Source organism: Euleptes europaea, chromosome 15, assembly GCF_029931775.1.
Source record: "Euleptes europaea isolate rEulEur1 chromosome 15, rEulEur1.hap1, whole genome shotgun sequence".
In the NCBI taxonomy this organism is placed as follows: Eukaryota; Metazoa; Chordata; class Lepidosauria; order Squamata; family Sphaerodactylidae; genus Euleptes; species Euleptes europaea.
The window spans coordinates 58,579,094-58,593,224 of record NC_079326.1 but is presented as its reverse complement, the minus strand read 5'-3'; the positions used below and the strand labels follow the sequence as shown (position 1 = coordinate 58,593,224).

Here is a 14,131-nt window from a genome sequence, read left to right as displayed (position 1 = left end):
CTCCAGCGTTATCTCTACATATATATGTGATTGCAAGAGCAGTTTCCAAAAATAAACCAGTGCACATGCTAATTTTGTCAGATAGACCGCAAGATGTCCTTTTAAGAACATAAGAAAGACCATGCTGGATCAGACCAAGGTTCATCAAGTTCAGCAGTCTGCTCACACAGTAGCCAACCAGGTGCCTCTAGGAAGCCCACAAGCAAGACGACTGCAGCAACATCGTCCTGCCTGTGCTACACAGCACCTGATATATTAGGTATGCTCCTCTGATCCTGGAGAGAATGAAGAATAGGTATGCATCATGACTGGTCTCCATTTTGACTAGTAGCCATGAATACCCCTCTCTTTCATGAACATGTCCACTCCCATCTTAAAGCCTTCCAAGTTGGCAGCCATCCCCACATCCTGGGGCAGGGAGTTCCACAATTTAACTACGCATTGTGGGAAGAAATACTTCCTTGTATCAGTTTTGAATCTCTCACCCTCCAGCTTCAGCAGATGACCCGTATTCTAGTATTATGAGAGAGGGAGAAAAGCTTCTCCCTGTCCACTCTCTCCAAACCATGCATAAATTTATGGACCTCTATCATGTGTCCCCTTAACTGCCTTCTTTCCAAGCTAAACAGCCCTAAGCGTTTTAACCAGAAGCTGGGAGAGGATCCCCCACGTGGCCTCCTATGAAAACTTGTTAACTGACTGCATGAGAAGCTCCAACAGCTCACCTTGACAAGAAGGCAGAAAATATCGGAAAGGAAGATGCCATTTTGTCAGGCCCTTTGCTGCAACGTTGACACATTTCACTGAGAACATGCCTGTTTCCATGATCAGCTGTCTGAGGTCAAGAGAGAAGTGAACGAGTGATCAGAACTGAAAGAGCCAGCCGTCACTGAAGAACTTTGCAGTGGTTTCGGAAGCTGGGGGGGGGGGGAGGATCATTGCAAACAGCATCAGTGGTTTGAGTGAAGTGCTATGGGAAAGAGAAAGACCACCATTCATATTTAGACGCAATGCTTCTGAGGTATATGTCATTGAAATACAGGGTTGCCAGCTCCGGGTTGGGAAATACCTGGAGATTTTGGGGGTGAAACCTGATGAGGGCAGGGTTTGGGGAGGGGAGGGACTTCAATGCCACAGAGTCCAATTGCCAAAGTGGCCATTTTCTGCAGGTGAACTGAACTCTATTCACTGGAGATCAGCTGTAATAGCGGGAGATCTCCAGCTACTACCTGGCGGTTGGCAACCCTATTGAAATATGTGGCATGAATGTTGCCTAATTGTTCTAATTATGCTATTGTCATAACCCAGCCCTATGAGGAAAGGCTGAGGGAGTTGGGAATGTTTAGTCTGAAGAAGAGGAGATTGAGGGGGAACATGATTGCTGTAAGTATTTGAAGGGCTGACACTTAGAGGAGGGCACGGAGCTGTTCCTGTTGGCAGCAGAGGATCATAGGACTCGCAATAATGGGTTTAAATTGTGGGCGGAAAGGTACCGGCTGAATATTAGGAAAAAGGTTTTTACAGTAAGAGTTGTTCAACAGTGGAATCGGCTACCTAGGGAGGTGATGAGCCCCCCCTCACTGGCAGTCTTTAAGCAGAGGCTGGACAAACATTTGTCAGGGATGCTCTAGGCTGATCCTGCATTGAGCAGGGGGTTGGACTAGATTGCCTCTATGGCCCCTTCCAATTCTATGAATCTGTGATTATGTTATGTTCTTATATTAGACAGATTCATGGAGGAGAGGTCTATCAGTGGCCCCTAGCCATGGTGACTAAAGGGGATGTCCACGTTCAGGGGCAGACAACCTATGAATCCCAGTACCAGGAGGCAACCTCAGGGGAAGGCCTCGGCCTCTATGCCCTGTTGTTGGACCTCAAAAGGAACTGGTTGGCCACTCTGTAAGACACGATGCTAGCTTAGATGGACCATTAGGGTTGACAAACTCCAGGTGGTGGCTGGAGATCTCCCGCTATTACAACTGTTCTTGAGGCAACAGAGATCAGTTCATCTGGAAAAAATGGCCACTTTTGAAGGTGGACTCTATGACATTATACCCCATTGAAGTCTCTCCCCTCCCCAAACCCTGCCTTCCTCAGGCTCCACCCCCCAAATCTCTAGGTATTTCCCAACCCAGAGCTTACATCACTATGGACCACTGGTCTGATCCAGCAGGGCTCTTCTGATGTTCTTATGAAGGCCTTGTAGGGTTGCCAGCTCCCTCCTCACCACCTGTGGGAGGTTTTTGGGGCAGACCCTGAGGAGGGCATGGTTTGGGGAGGGGATGGACTTCAATGCCATAGAGTCCAGTTGCTAAAGCAGCCATTTTCTCCAGGGGTACTGATCTCTGTCGGCTGATGATCAATTGTAATAGCAGGAGATCTCCAGTTGGTACCTGGAGGTTGGCAACCCTAAGGCCTCAGCCTCTATGCCCTGTTGTTGGACCTCCAAAGGAACTGGTTGGCCTCTGTGTGAGACAGGATGCTGGACTAGATGGACCACTGGTCCGATCCAGCAGGGCTCTTCTGATGTCCTTATACTTAAAAGAGGTGTGTTTTTTAAATGTTTTTCCTTGTTAGGGAATGATGTACCTGGAAGAGAGACGCTTGGTCCACCGAGACTTGGCGGCCCGGAATGTCTTGGTGAAATCACCGAATCACGTGAAGATCACAGACTTTGGCCTGGCCAGGTTACTGGAAGGGGACGAGAAAGAATACAGCGCAGATGGTGGAAAGGTAGGTGTGGGGCTGGCTCATTAAGTAGCCCAGGGTTCAAAACAGCTTCACTTCGAAATCTTTTCCTTATCATGGTGTTTGAATCATCAATTAATTATGTACATAATGATCTTTTCTTTAGTAATTGCTTTTATTTCTCTTATATATAGATGCCAATTAAATGGATGGCTCTTGAATGTATCCATTACCGGAAATTCACACATCAGACCGACGTTTGGAGCTATGGTAAATCTAAATCAGTGTAAATCTAAAAATTGCATATTTGCTTGCCACACGCTTTGAACATGCAGCTGCTTTTTACCGAATCAGACCCTTGGTCCATCAAAATCAGTATTGTCTATTCAGACCGGCAGCGGCTCTCCAGGGTCTCAGGCAGAGGTCTTTCACATCACCTACTTGCCTGGTCCCTTTAGCTGGAGATGCCGGGGATTGAACCTGGGACCTTCTGCATGCCAAGCAGATGCTCTGCCACTGAGCCACAGCCCATCCCCGTGCTTTCACTGCACAGTTGACATTTACCCTTTTGCGGATAAAAGAGGTAGCCGGGTAGTTCAGGTGTTTGATGTAGGAGACCTCAGGCTCGAACTTTAAGGATGTGCACTTCAAAAATGGAAGTGTTGTTACCGGTTTGGGATTTCTTACTGGGTATTTTCAAAAATCCGGGACCATTATTTTTGTCATTTCCCCCTGCCCAGAGATGGCAGAGGGAGGGAAAGAGAGGAAGCCAGCCCCACACTTCCTGTGCCAGCATCACCCCCATTGGAGGGTTCTTCCCACCACTGGCATCTGAGACTGCAGAGCCCACCTCCTTAGCCAGAAATGGGTGCATGGGCTCCCGGACTCCTGCGAGGCTCAGCAGTTGCAGCAGCCATTTCCTCCCCTGCAGAGATAAATTCTGAGATCAGTTTTCGTTACTCCTGGGATTTCGGGAGTGTTGGGGATCATTCCAGGTGTCCCCCAGTCAAACAAGCAGCTCATTTGGAGTGTGATTTCAGCTTGTTGTCCCTAGATGCAAGTCCCTACGAAGTATTTCTTGCAGCAGTGCAAAGGAAAACCTCAGCCTGAGACACTGGAGCACCGTATTGGATGCTTCTACGGGAGTTAGGATTGATGGCCCTGCTCTGGCTGGTCTTGCTGTGAAGCAGATCCTTATCGCCAATTTGATGTCCACACTTTCCGAGCCTTTGAAATAATTTACATTTGAAAAGAACGGTTAGGGTTCTGTCTTGGTGTTATCGCTTGAAATGTGTTATCACCTTGTAGGCCGGCTAGCTGGCTTGCTGTAAGCCGCACTGATTTGGTAGCATTTTTTTTTCTGGTCCTTGTGAAAGAAAAAAGAAACCTTTTCTTTTAGATATGCAGCATTGGGGCCGTGAGCAGTGCCTGGCAACCGGTATCATGGTTGTGGAGAGGGACAGGGTCCCAGGAGAAAAATGAAAAATAAGACTTGGTTTACAGGACGTTTTTACCATTAAGTTGCTGGTGATTCCTAGAGCTACCCAGAAGTGAAACGGGTGGCTCTAGGAATTACTGGCAACTCTATGGTAAGAATTTCCTCAAAGTAGATGAGGCCTTATTTTTCATTTTTCTTCTGGGGGTGGGGGATGCCGCACCCCAACCTGGGGCTTGGTAGCCCTAGCTGTGATATATAGGGTTGCCAACTTCCAGGTACCAGCTGGCGATCTCGTGCTATAACAACTGATCTCCAGCCGATAGAGATCAGCTCACCTGGAGAAAATGGCCGCTTTGGCCATTGGACTCTATGGCACTGAATTCCCTCCCCTCCCCAAACCCCAACCTCCTCAGGCTCCACCCCAAAAACCTCCCACCGGTGGTGAAGAGGGGCCTGGCAACCCTAGTAATATAATATTTTACTATATAATATATATTACTATATATATAGTAATATAATATATTTATATATATATATAAAATATAATATATACTATAATATATATTTATGATGGTATATATTATATTTAGCCCAATCTGAGGATCCTTACATCTGCAGATTGGGACCACAAGGAGAGAAAGGAAGATTTTCTACATTCCTGAGAGAACCACCAGGTTTACAGAATTTTTTTTTAACTTACCGAAAACTGATGGGAGATAGGGTTGCCAACCTCCAGGTACTAGCTGGAGATCTCCTGCTATTACAACTGATCTCCAGCCAATAGAGATCAGTTCCCCTGGAGAAAATGGCCGCTTTGAAAATTGGACTCTATGGCATTGAAGCCCCCTCCCCTCCCAAACCCCGCCCTCCGCAGGCTCCACCCCAAAAACCTCCCGCCGGTGGCGAAGAGGGACCTGGCAACCCTAATGGGAAAGTTTTAATCCCACCTCAAAAATCCTCTCAGCAGCAAGGATGTTGTTGGCCAAACACTGGGACCAAAAGAGGAGTCCCTCTGCCGAGTCTCGGCCCAGGAGATGTTGGCCTGTTACGTGACGGGTGAGATTACATCATTTAGGCAAAGAGAAGGAAAGAGAGTTTCTGCATAGAAATTATTCATACAAGGACAGCTTTTATTCATAAAATATTGGAATAGTATTAAACCAAATGAATTAATGCAGCCATGGGCATTATTGTTTTGAGATTTATACTTCAATTTACAGATCTGAATGGTATTATAAAGATGTTTTGCTACCTTTTTTGACACATTGATTTTGTAACAGAAAAGATGGTTGTAACATGTTATTAAATAACCATTTTTAAAATTCTCTCAGCGCCTGTGCAGAGCCATTGTTCCTGCCAACCTCAGAATAGGGTTGCCAGCTCCAGATTGGGAAATACCTGGAGATCTTGGGGGCGGAGCCTGAGGATCACGGGGTTTGGGGAGGGGAGGGACTTCAATGCCGTAGAGTCCAACTGCCAAAGTGGCCATTTGCTCCAGGGGAACAGATCTCTATGGGCTGGAGATCAGTTGTAATAGTGGGAGATCTCCAGCTAGTGCCTGGAGGTTGGCAACCTTAACCACCCAGGTCACATGAGGCATTAGGAATCCACTGTACTGCGGTACCAGCGAAGATTTGGCTTTGCAGTTGCTCAAAATAGCAGATCTCCTGGAGGTTGGCAACCCTATTGCATGGCCCATCTTTAGGTTTTAATTGGGGAAATGCTGTTGTTTACTGATTTTTATTTACTGCTGTTCTGTTAATTGTTTGTGTTTGGTTTATTATTATTTTATTGTATTTTATTGCTTTTTGAAAGCCGCGTCGTGAATTCAATGTTAACAGCACTGGGTATAAAAACAATCTATTTTATGACCCATGAATTTTTATACTTCAGGTTACTAAAAGGAAGTATTTCTGACAGATTGCTAGGAAACTGGGGGCAAAATTTGTTGGGTGGAGGGGACGGACTAAGTAGATCAAATTGAATTTCACAAGGAAGAAGAGGTGTGTGAGGAATCTTCTAAATCTAGAATGAGGGAATTTCTTTTATGGAGTGTTCATCTACCGGTGTCTTCCACCAGTGGGTGAAGACTGTTTCATTACATTTGGTATAATGCCAATAATGGGTTTGGGCCCTCTTCTGGTATTGTTTGTTTGTGTTTTTATTGAATTATTTTATAATTTTAGATGTTGTTTTTAATTGTTCAAATGTTTTTATGTTTTTAATGAGTGGGGCTGCCAGGTCCCTCTTTGCCACCGGCGGGAGGTTTTTGGGGCAGAGCCTGAGGAGGGCGGGGTTTGGGGAGGGGAGGGACTCCAATGCCATAGAGCCCAATGGCCAAAGCGGCCATTTTCTCCAGCCGAACTGATCTCTATTGGCTGGAGATCAGTTTTAATAGTGGGAGATCTCCAACTAGTTCCGGGAGGTTGGCAACCATATTAATGAGTGTCCCCTTGGGAACCCTGATTGGGTGGAAAGGCAGCATTAAAATGTTTTAAATGACTAAATTCATTAAATAAAAAGAAAATGTTTTAAATGACTAAATTCATTAAATAAAAAGAATTTCCTGGTCTCTGTCAGGCAATTTGTCTGCAAGATTATTCCAGCTGTTAATGAGCAAGATTGTCTGGACCTTTGTAAGTGGAATTGGGAAGCAGGGGCCTGGAGTTGGCAGCTACATGGGGTGGTTTTACAGTGTGCCGCTCTTGTGTTACCAGCGGAATTCTTATGTTTACTCGTGGATAGCAGAAGAAAGTGTAAGCAAGTGTAAAGTGATGCATATTGGGGCAAAAAATTACAACTTCACACTGATGAGATCTATGGTGGCAGCGACAGACCAAGAAAGGGAATAAAACTGCTGTTATCATAGTGCCCTGATGCATACCTATTCCCTCTACAGTATCCAAGGAGCGTGCCGATTATATGAGGTGCTGTGGAGCACAGGCAGGATGCTGCTGCTGCAGCCGTCTTGCTTGGGGGCTTCCTGGAGGCACCTGGTTGGCCCCTGTGTGAACAGACTGCTTGACTTGATAGGCCTTGGTCTGATCCAGCAGGGCCCTTCTTATGTTCTTATGTAAAGATGTTGTGTTTGGATCCTGCTATCCATAGGCCCTCCTAGGGTTGCCAGCCTCCAGATAGTAGCTGGAGATCTCCTGCTATTACAACTGATCTCCAGCCGATAAAGATCAGTTCCCCTGGAGAAAATGGCCGCTTTGGCAATTGGACTCTATGGCATTGAAGTCCCTCCCCTCCCCAAACCCCATCCTTTTCAGGCTCTGCCCCAAAAACCTCCCGCCGGTGGTGATGAGGGACCTGGCAACCCTAGGCCCTCCCCATTTGTTCTCTCCTCCCAATTTGGGGGAAGCACCTACGGAGAACAGGATTTTTTTTGGGGGGGGGAGGTTTTTGGGGTGGAGCCTGAGGAGGGCAGGGTTAGGGGAGGGTCTTCAACGCCATAGAGTCCAATTGCCAAAGCTGCCATCTTCTCCAGGTGAACTGATCTCTATCAGCTGGAGATCAGTTGTAATAACAGGAGATCTCCAGCTACTAACTGGGGCTTGACCACCCTAGGACTTGGCAACGCTATGGGGAGAGGGTCAACATGAATGGAGGTGGAGCAAGGGCTGTGTGTGTCTCTTTCCCAGTTTTGAGCAGCTCTCTTTAAAAGCAGGAAACTGAAAGAATAAAGTCAAATTCTTGGGAGAGGTGGTTGTTATAGAGAAAGCTCTTGTGCAGATTTGGTTATCTGTTATCTGTGTACGTACGCTCCTCCTTTCTTCAAGTTCACCCACACAATACGATTACTAGGCCAAAGGCGTATCTTAAATGACCTTTAAAATAAAAGAATAAAAAGTCCACACAAAAGCAGCTTCTGGGACAGCAGAACATTTTTTGATATTAAAGTTGGTCTTTTGGGATAAATTCAGCAACTCGCGGCGTGCTTTATTTACCTTACTGCTTAACTGAAAGAGAAAAAGATAATCTTGAGGACATTTGAAAATAGTATCCCAGTTACAAAACCACAGTACCATCGTAACTCAGATCCAGGAGGACTTTGGTGTGTGTATGCGGGTTTTTTTTTTTAATGTCACTTATTTTGAGTGACTTGGAAAATAAAAACAATAATGTATATTCATTCAGTTCTGGGGGGGAAATTGACCCAGGTAGTTTACAGAAACCTGCTCTTTCTAAAAATTGTAGACATCTCCCTCCTTTGAGATAAAAAGCAGAACTATTCTTTTTTGTTATCATTCCCAGTGATGATTTTTCTCTCTCATTTCCCCCCTCTTTTTTTCTCTTCTCACCACTATCTTGCAGCTAGTGCAGATTGCTGCAGATAGACTGCTGGTTAGGGTTGCCAACCTCCAGGTAGTAGCTGGAGATCTCCTGCTATTACAACTGATCTCCAGCCAATAGAGATCAGTCCTCCTGGAGAAAATGGCCGCTTTGGCAATTGGACTCTATGGCATTGAAGTCCCTTCCCGAACCCCACCCTCCTCAGGCTGCACCCTCAAAAACCTCCTGCCGGTGGCGAAGAGGGACCTGGCAACCCTACTAGCAACCCTAGGCGGGATACAATCCAATAAATAAATAAATACTACTCCCTCCTAAATTTCAATCTTTAGAAGGCAGTTGAGGATGGTTTCATTTAGGCTTGCATTTGGTTAAGTTTACTGACAGTCCTGAGTAGTGACTTTAAGTTTTTGGTTTTTGTGTTTTTAATGCATTTTATTCTATATGTTCTATCATTCTATCAATGTTGTAAGCCGCCAAAGAACTCCAGGGTTGCTATGCAAAGGAAGGCAGTGGCAAACCACTTCTGTTCATCTCTTGCCCTGACGTGTATGACCAAGGCTTGCCCAATCTCATTAGATCTCAGAAGCTAAGCAGGGTTGGCCCTGGTTAGTACTTGGATGGGAGACCGCCAAGGAAGTCAAGGGTTGCAATGCAGAGGAAGGCAATGGCAACTCTTGAACTCTGCAACTCTTGTCTTGAAAACCCCACGGGTCACCATAAGTCAGCTGCAACTTGATGGCAAAAAAAAGTCACACTATAACTCTACATTGGCTCTACTAAGAGACCCATTGGGGGTTATTAGGTATGCATGTATTAAAATATGACTTTCACTCTTCTGTTTCAGGTGTTACTATTTGGGAGCTGATGACCTTTGGTGGAAAGCCCTATGATGGCATCCCAACGAGGGACATTCCTGACCTGTTAGAGAAAGGGGAGCGCTTGCCACAACCTCCCATCTGCACCATTGACGTTTACATGGTCATGGTGAAATGTGAGTAATCCTAGTTTGGTTCTTACTCTATGGATGGACCGCACTGAGCAGGGGGTTGTGTGAGCAGCTGGACCCCCTCCTCCTGCTAAAGGGAGCCATGGAGGCCAGGGGGTCTCCAAGACTGACACCTGAGCAGGACACTGCTCCCCCAAAATGGATGCCTCTCAGAGTTTTTGGGATCCAAGAACTAGTCCAAGGTCACCCAGCAGGCTGCATGTGTAGGAATGGGGAAACAAACCCGGTTCTCCAGATTAGAGTGCACTGCTCATAATCAGTACACTGCAAGACCTGACCAAGGTTGTTAATGATAGGGCGTTTTGGAGGTCATTAATTCATAGGGTTGCCATAAGTCAGAGAAAAAGAAGAGTTGGTTTTTATATGCCAACTTTCTCTGCCACTTAAGGGAGACTCAAACCGGCTTACAATCACCTTCCCTTCCCCTCCCCACAACAGACATCCTGTGAGATAGGTGGGGCTGAGAGAGTGTGACTAGCCCAAGGTCACCCAGCTGGCTTCGTGTGGAGGAGTGGGGACACAAATCCAGTTCACCAGATTAGCCTTCGCCGCCCATGTGGAGGAGTGGGGAATCAAACCTGGTTCTCCAGATCAGAGTCCACCACTCCAAACCACCGCTCTTAACCATGCTGGCTCTAAGAAGTGACTCGATATCCCTTCACACACACACACACACACACACACACACACACACACACACACACACACACTGAGGGTCGACTACATTCTCCTTGAGTCCTCTGTAATTCTGCTTCGGCTTTGAAGCAGGATATTCAGGCTGCTCCAGAGCCTTTTGCAGTCGTGATGGATGAGAGTCGACGAGGAGGAAGCTTCCGTCCGCTCAGATCCTGATTGTCAACAGATACCATCGGAGGCTGGTATTAGTTCAATTACTTCAAATTAGTATTTGAAGCCGGGTTTAGTAGCACACCAACAGCTGCCATTTTCACGTCAACTGATTTAGCAGAAGAAGAAAGCGTTGGATATCGTTGGGTAGTCGGGCACTAAAGGTTGCAAAAGGGTGGAAGTTCTAACAATATATTAACTAGCGCCCAACCTCTGATATGAAATTGTATCAAACACTCACAGTAGTGTATTTATACATGTATTAGTATATACATAAATATACATTCAACACTATGGTTGAATCAATAGCTATTACACATTAGCGATACAGTTTTTTCAAATAGCATCTCTTAATACATAGCAAATGGAGATTCTATTGCTTTAATCTCTGTTATGTGACACTTCTTCATATATCACAAAAACCAAATTTATCTCCTTCGTATAGCAGCTTTCAGTTTTGTGTTTCAGTTAAGAAGCTCCTAGGTTGTGCTTGTTTTGTGGAGGTTAACTTCCTCAGAACACTCTTTCTAACAAAATTATATTGCTACTTAATATATTGTTAGTACTACACATTTACTACCTGACTCCTCTCTCCCTCCCCGCCCCATAATTATTATTTAAGGGGTGGAAGTTGACTCCAAATCACGTAACAAAGAAGAAAGAAAATCCAGGATGTTTGATTTAAAAGGATTGCATTAACGCAAAGAAACAAAACTGAGCATTTGGGAGCAGGTGTTCCTATCCAGGGTCAATAATTTACAAGCGTTGGCATTTTGGGTGCTAAATGTGCCTTTTTAAAAAAGAGGGGAGGGAGTAATCTTGCAGGAATCCAATGGCAAATTATTTTTATTTGTGGTATTTGCCTCTGGATTCTCACCCAGCGCATTTCTTCCCCAAATGTGCATATGCTAGTAAATGTGTCCCTGAAGTTCAGGCTTCTAATTTAAAAAGAATTAAGCGAGTCTCCGTGGTGTTTCCGACTTAATTTAGATGAGATTAACAAACAACCATTTCCTCCGCACGGGGCTTGCTGCTCATGTGTACACATGGAAGCATGACACATTGCTGACTTGAGCCACAGAATTGCATAGACAAGGAGTGCCAGCCTTTATACCCAATCCCAGAGCAGGGCGCTGTACCAGGGAAGGATTTGGTGCCTTTGATGTCCAACCCACTGGGACCAGCCCATAGCGGCAGGGCGCCAGTCGATAGTGCCAGAGTTCTGACTGCAAAGAGATTAAAAATTAGCAGTCCATGCCTTTAATCAAATAGAAGAAGGAGGAGGAGGGTTGGTTTTTATACCACGATTTTCTTCACCCTTAAGGAGTCTCAAAGCGGCTTACAATCGCCTTCCCTTCTTCTCCCCACAACAGACACCTTGTGAGGTTGGTGGGGCTGAGAGAGATCAGAGAGAACTGTGACTAGCCCAAGGTCACCCAGCAGGCTTCATGTGGAGGAGGGGGGAAATCAACCTGGTTCTCCATATTAGAGTCCGCCGCTCATAATCAGTACACCACAAGACCTGACCAAGGTTGTTAATGATAGGGCAGATAAAATCCATGTTGGCTGACGAACAATGTCAAATTCCTCTAATATTCCTAATAATAATCTTTTCCTGGAAGCATCTTGCTCTAACACAAGCAGGTGGCTATTCCTGAGTGTGCTGCAGCTATTGCTAATACTCTAGAACACCAGAGGTGTCAAACATAAGGCCCTTGGGCCAGATCCGGCCCCTTGAGAGCGCTTATCCTACTCGCGAGCCCAGCCGATTCAGGTACCCCCCACTCTCAGGCTGGGCTGGGCTGGCCAGGCATGGGCCGGCCCCCACCAAGTGAATTTATGTCATATCCGGCCCTCATAACAAATGAGTTCGACACCCCTGCTTCTACACTCTCTGTCATGAAGCAGAGAAGTGAGAACTGGGGGAGAGGAAACTGTTTCTAAGGAGCATCCCTAAGAGGGAGAGAGGGAAAGGGTAAGAGGAAACCAAATGCATTTGCATAGTAAATGAAACAAGTCTAAGTAGCAAGTATAATAATCAGTTTGGCTTTATATATGCCAGTGGATTGTTGCAGTAGATAATCATCTCTAGCAGGTACACTTAAATGATGTGGGAGACCCATCAAAAGATGGGCAGAAAGGTCAGGGACCTGTCGTATTGAGCAGCAGTCCCCTTTGGCTTTCCTGCAAAACTGAGCATCAATGCTTCTTTTGTTCTGAGATAAGAATTTTCAGGAACATGTGAGGGATTGTTGAAAGGTGGGACTTGTGACATTTGAAGGATTAGAGAGAAGCAGGAACTGAAAAGCAATAACAGCCCAGTCAAGCAACCACAATGGCTGAAAGCAGGGCTAGACATTATGCGGGTTTTAGGGTGTGTGTTTTTTCAAAATCATAGGGCCAAAGGACAGAAGAAATGAAAACAGAGCAGAAATGAGTATGATGCTCAGGGCTTGTGGATGTCTGCAGAACAAACAGCTCAAGCAACTGAGTGAAGAAGGGAAAGCTTGGAAGGTCAAAGAGGAAAATAAGAATACAGGGAAATATCTCAGCGTGGTGTAGTGGTTAAGAGCGGTGGTTTGGAGTGGTGGAGTCTGATCTGGAGAACCGGGTTTGATTCCCCGCTCCTCCACAGGAGTGGTGGAGGCTAATTTGGTGAACTGGATTTGTTTCCCCACACAAAGCCAGCTGGGTGACCTTGAGCAAGTCACACACTCACAGCCTCACCCATCTCACAGGGTGTCTGTTGTGGGGAGGGGAAGGGAAGGTTATTGTAAGCCAGTTTGAGTCTCCCTTAAGTGGCAGAGAAAGTCGGCATATACAAACCAACTCTTCTACTTCTTCTTCAAAGACGATGCATAGAATCATAGAGTTGGAATGGGCCGTACAGTCCAACCCTTTGCTCAATGCAAGATCAGCCTAGAGCATGCTTGACAAGTGCTTGTCCAGCCTCTGCTTAAAGACTGCCAGTGAGGAGGCGCTCACCATCTCCCTAGGTAGCCAATTCCACTCTTGAACAACTCTTACTGTAAAAAATTAAATAAATCCTAATATCTAGTGGGTACCTTTTTGCCCACAATTTCAACCCATTATTGTGAGTCCTATCCTCTGCTGCCAGCAGGAACAGCTCCCTGCCTTCCTCTAAGTGACAGCCCTTCACTTAAGACTCACAGGGTAATTTATTGGAAGCGAGTCCTACAGAGTTCAGACCTTGGAAAGGTGCTGTTGATAGGTAAACTCCAAACCTGTCTTGACTATAGAAATGGAGAGTTCTGTACACTGAAGAAATATTTGAAGCCAACTCAGGATTTCCTCTTCAGGCCATAACTCCTGAGGAATTTTGAGGGACTCCAAATAATTTATTTTTCATCTCACCCTTCTTCCAAGAAACTCAGGGCAACATACACGGTTCTCTCCTCCTCAGCTTTGTCCTCAAAACAGTGCTGTGAGGTAAATTAGACTGTGAGAGCAATGGTCCCAATGTCCCTCATGAGCTTCGTGACTGAGGAGACATTTGAATCTGGTCTTCCCCGTCTTAGTTTGTCTCATGCCTTGAAAACCCTATGGCCGTGTTGGCGAACCTATGGCACGGGTGCCACTTCCGGCACTCGTAGCCCTCTCTGCCGGCACGCGTGGTTCCTCCAAGCCGCTGGCCTTTCCGGCTCTGCCCTGCCCCGAATGGGGGAGGCTGTAGCCCAGGGGTGGGGAACCTCCGACATCATTGGCGGTGGCCCCCGGACTCTCCCACAGAAGCTGCCGCCATTGCCGCCACTGGAGCGTGCGTGGCTGGCCAGGTGGGTGGGAGAGCGGGGAACAGAAGCAGAGCGCCCACACTCGGCATGGCCGGCGGCTTCTCC

General features: G+C 46.2%; 1 protein-coding gene across 1 annotated transcript in view; it reads left to right on the top strand.

The window, feature by feature from the left end:
• ERBB4 (erb-b2 receptor tyrosine kinase 4) overlaps window positions 1-14,131 on the top strand; it is a 428,412-nt gene that overhangs the window by 390,651 nt on the left and 23,630 nt on the right. Inside the window, exons 21-23 of the mRNA XM_056861238.1 lie at window positions 2,578-2,733; window positions 2,883-2,958; window positions 9,267-9,413. Of these exons, the coding sequence (XP_056717216.1) occupies window positions 2,578-2,733; window positions 2,883-2,958; window positions 9,267-9,413 (379 nt within the window). The remainder of the gene's footprint in view (window positions 1-2,577; window positions 2,734-2,882; window positions 2,959-9,266; window positions 9,414-14,131) is intronic.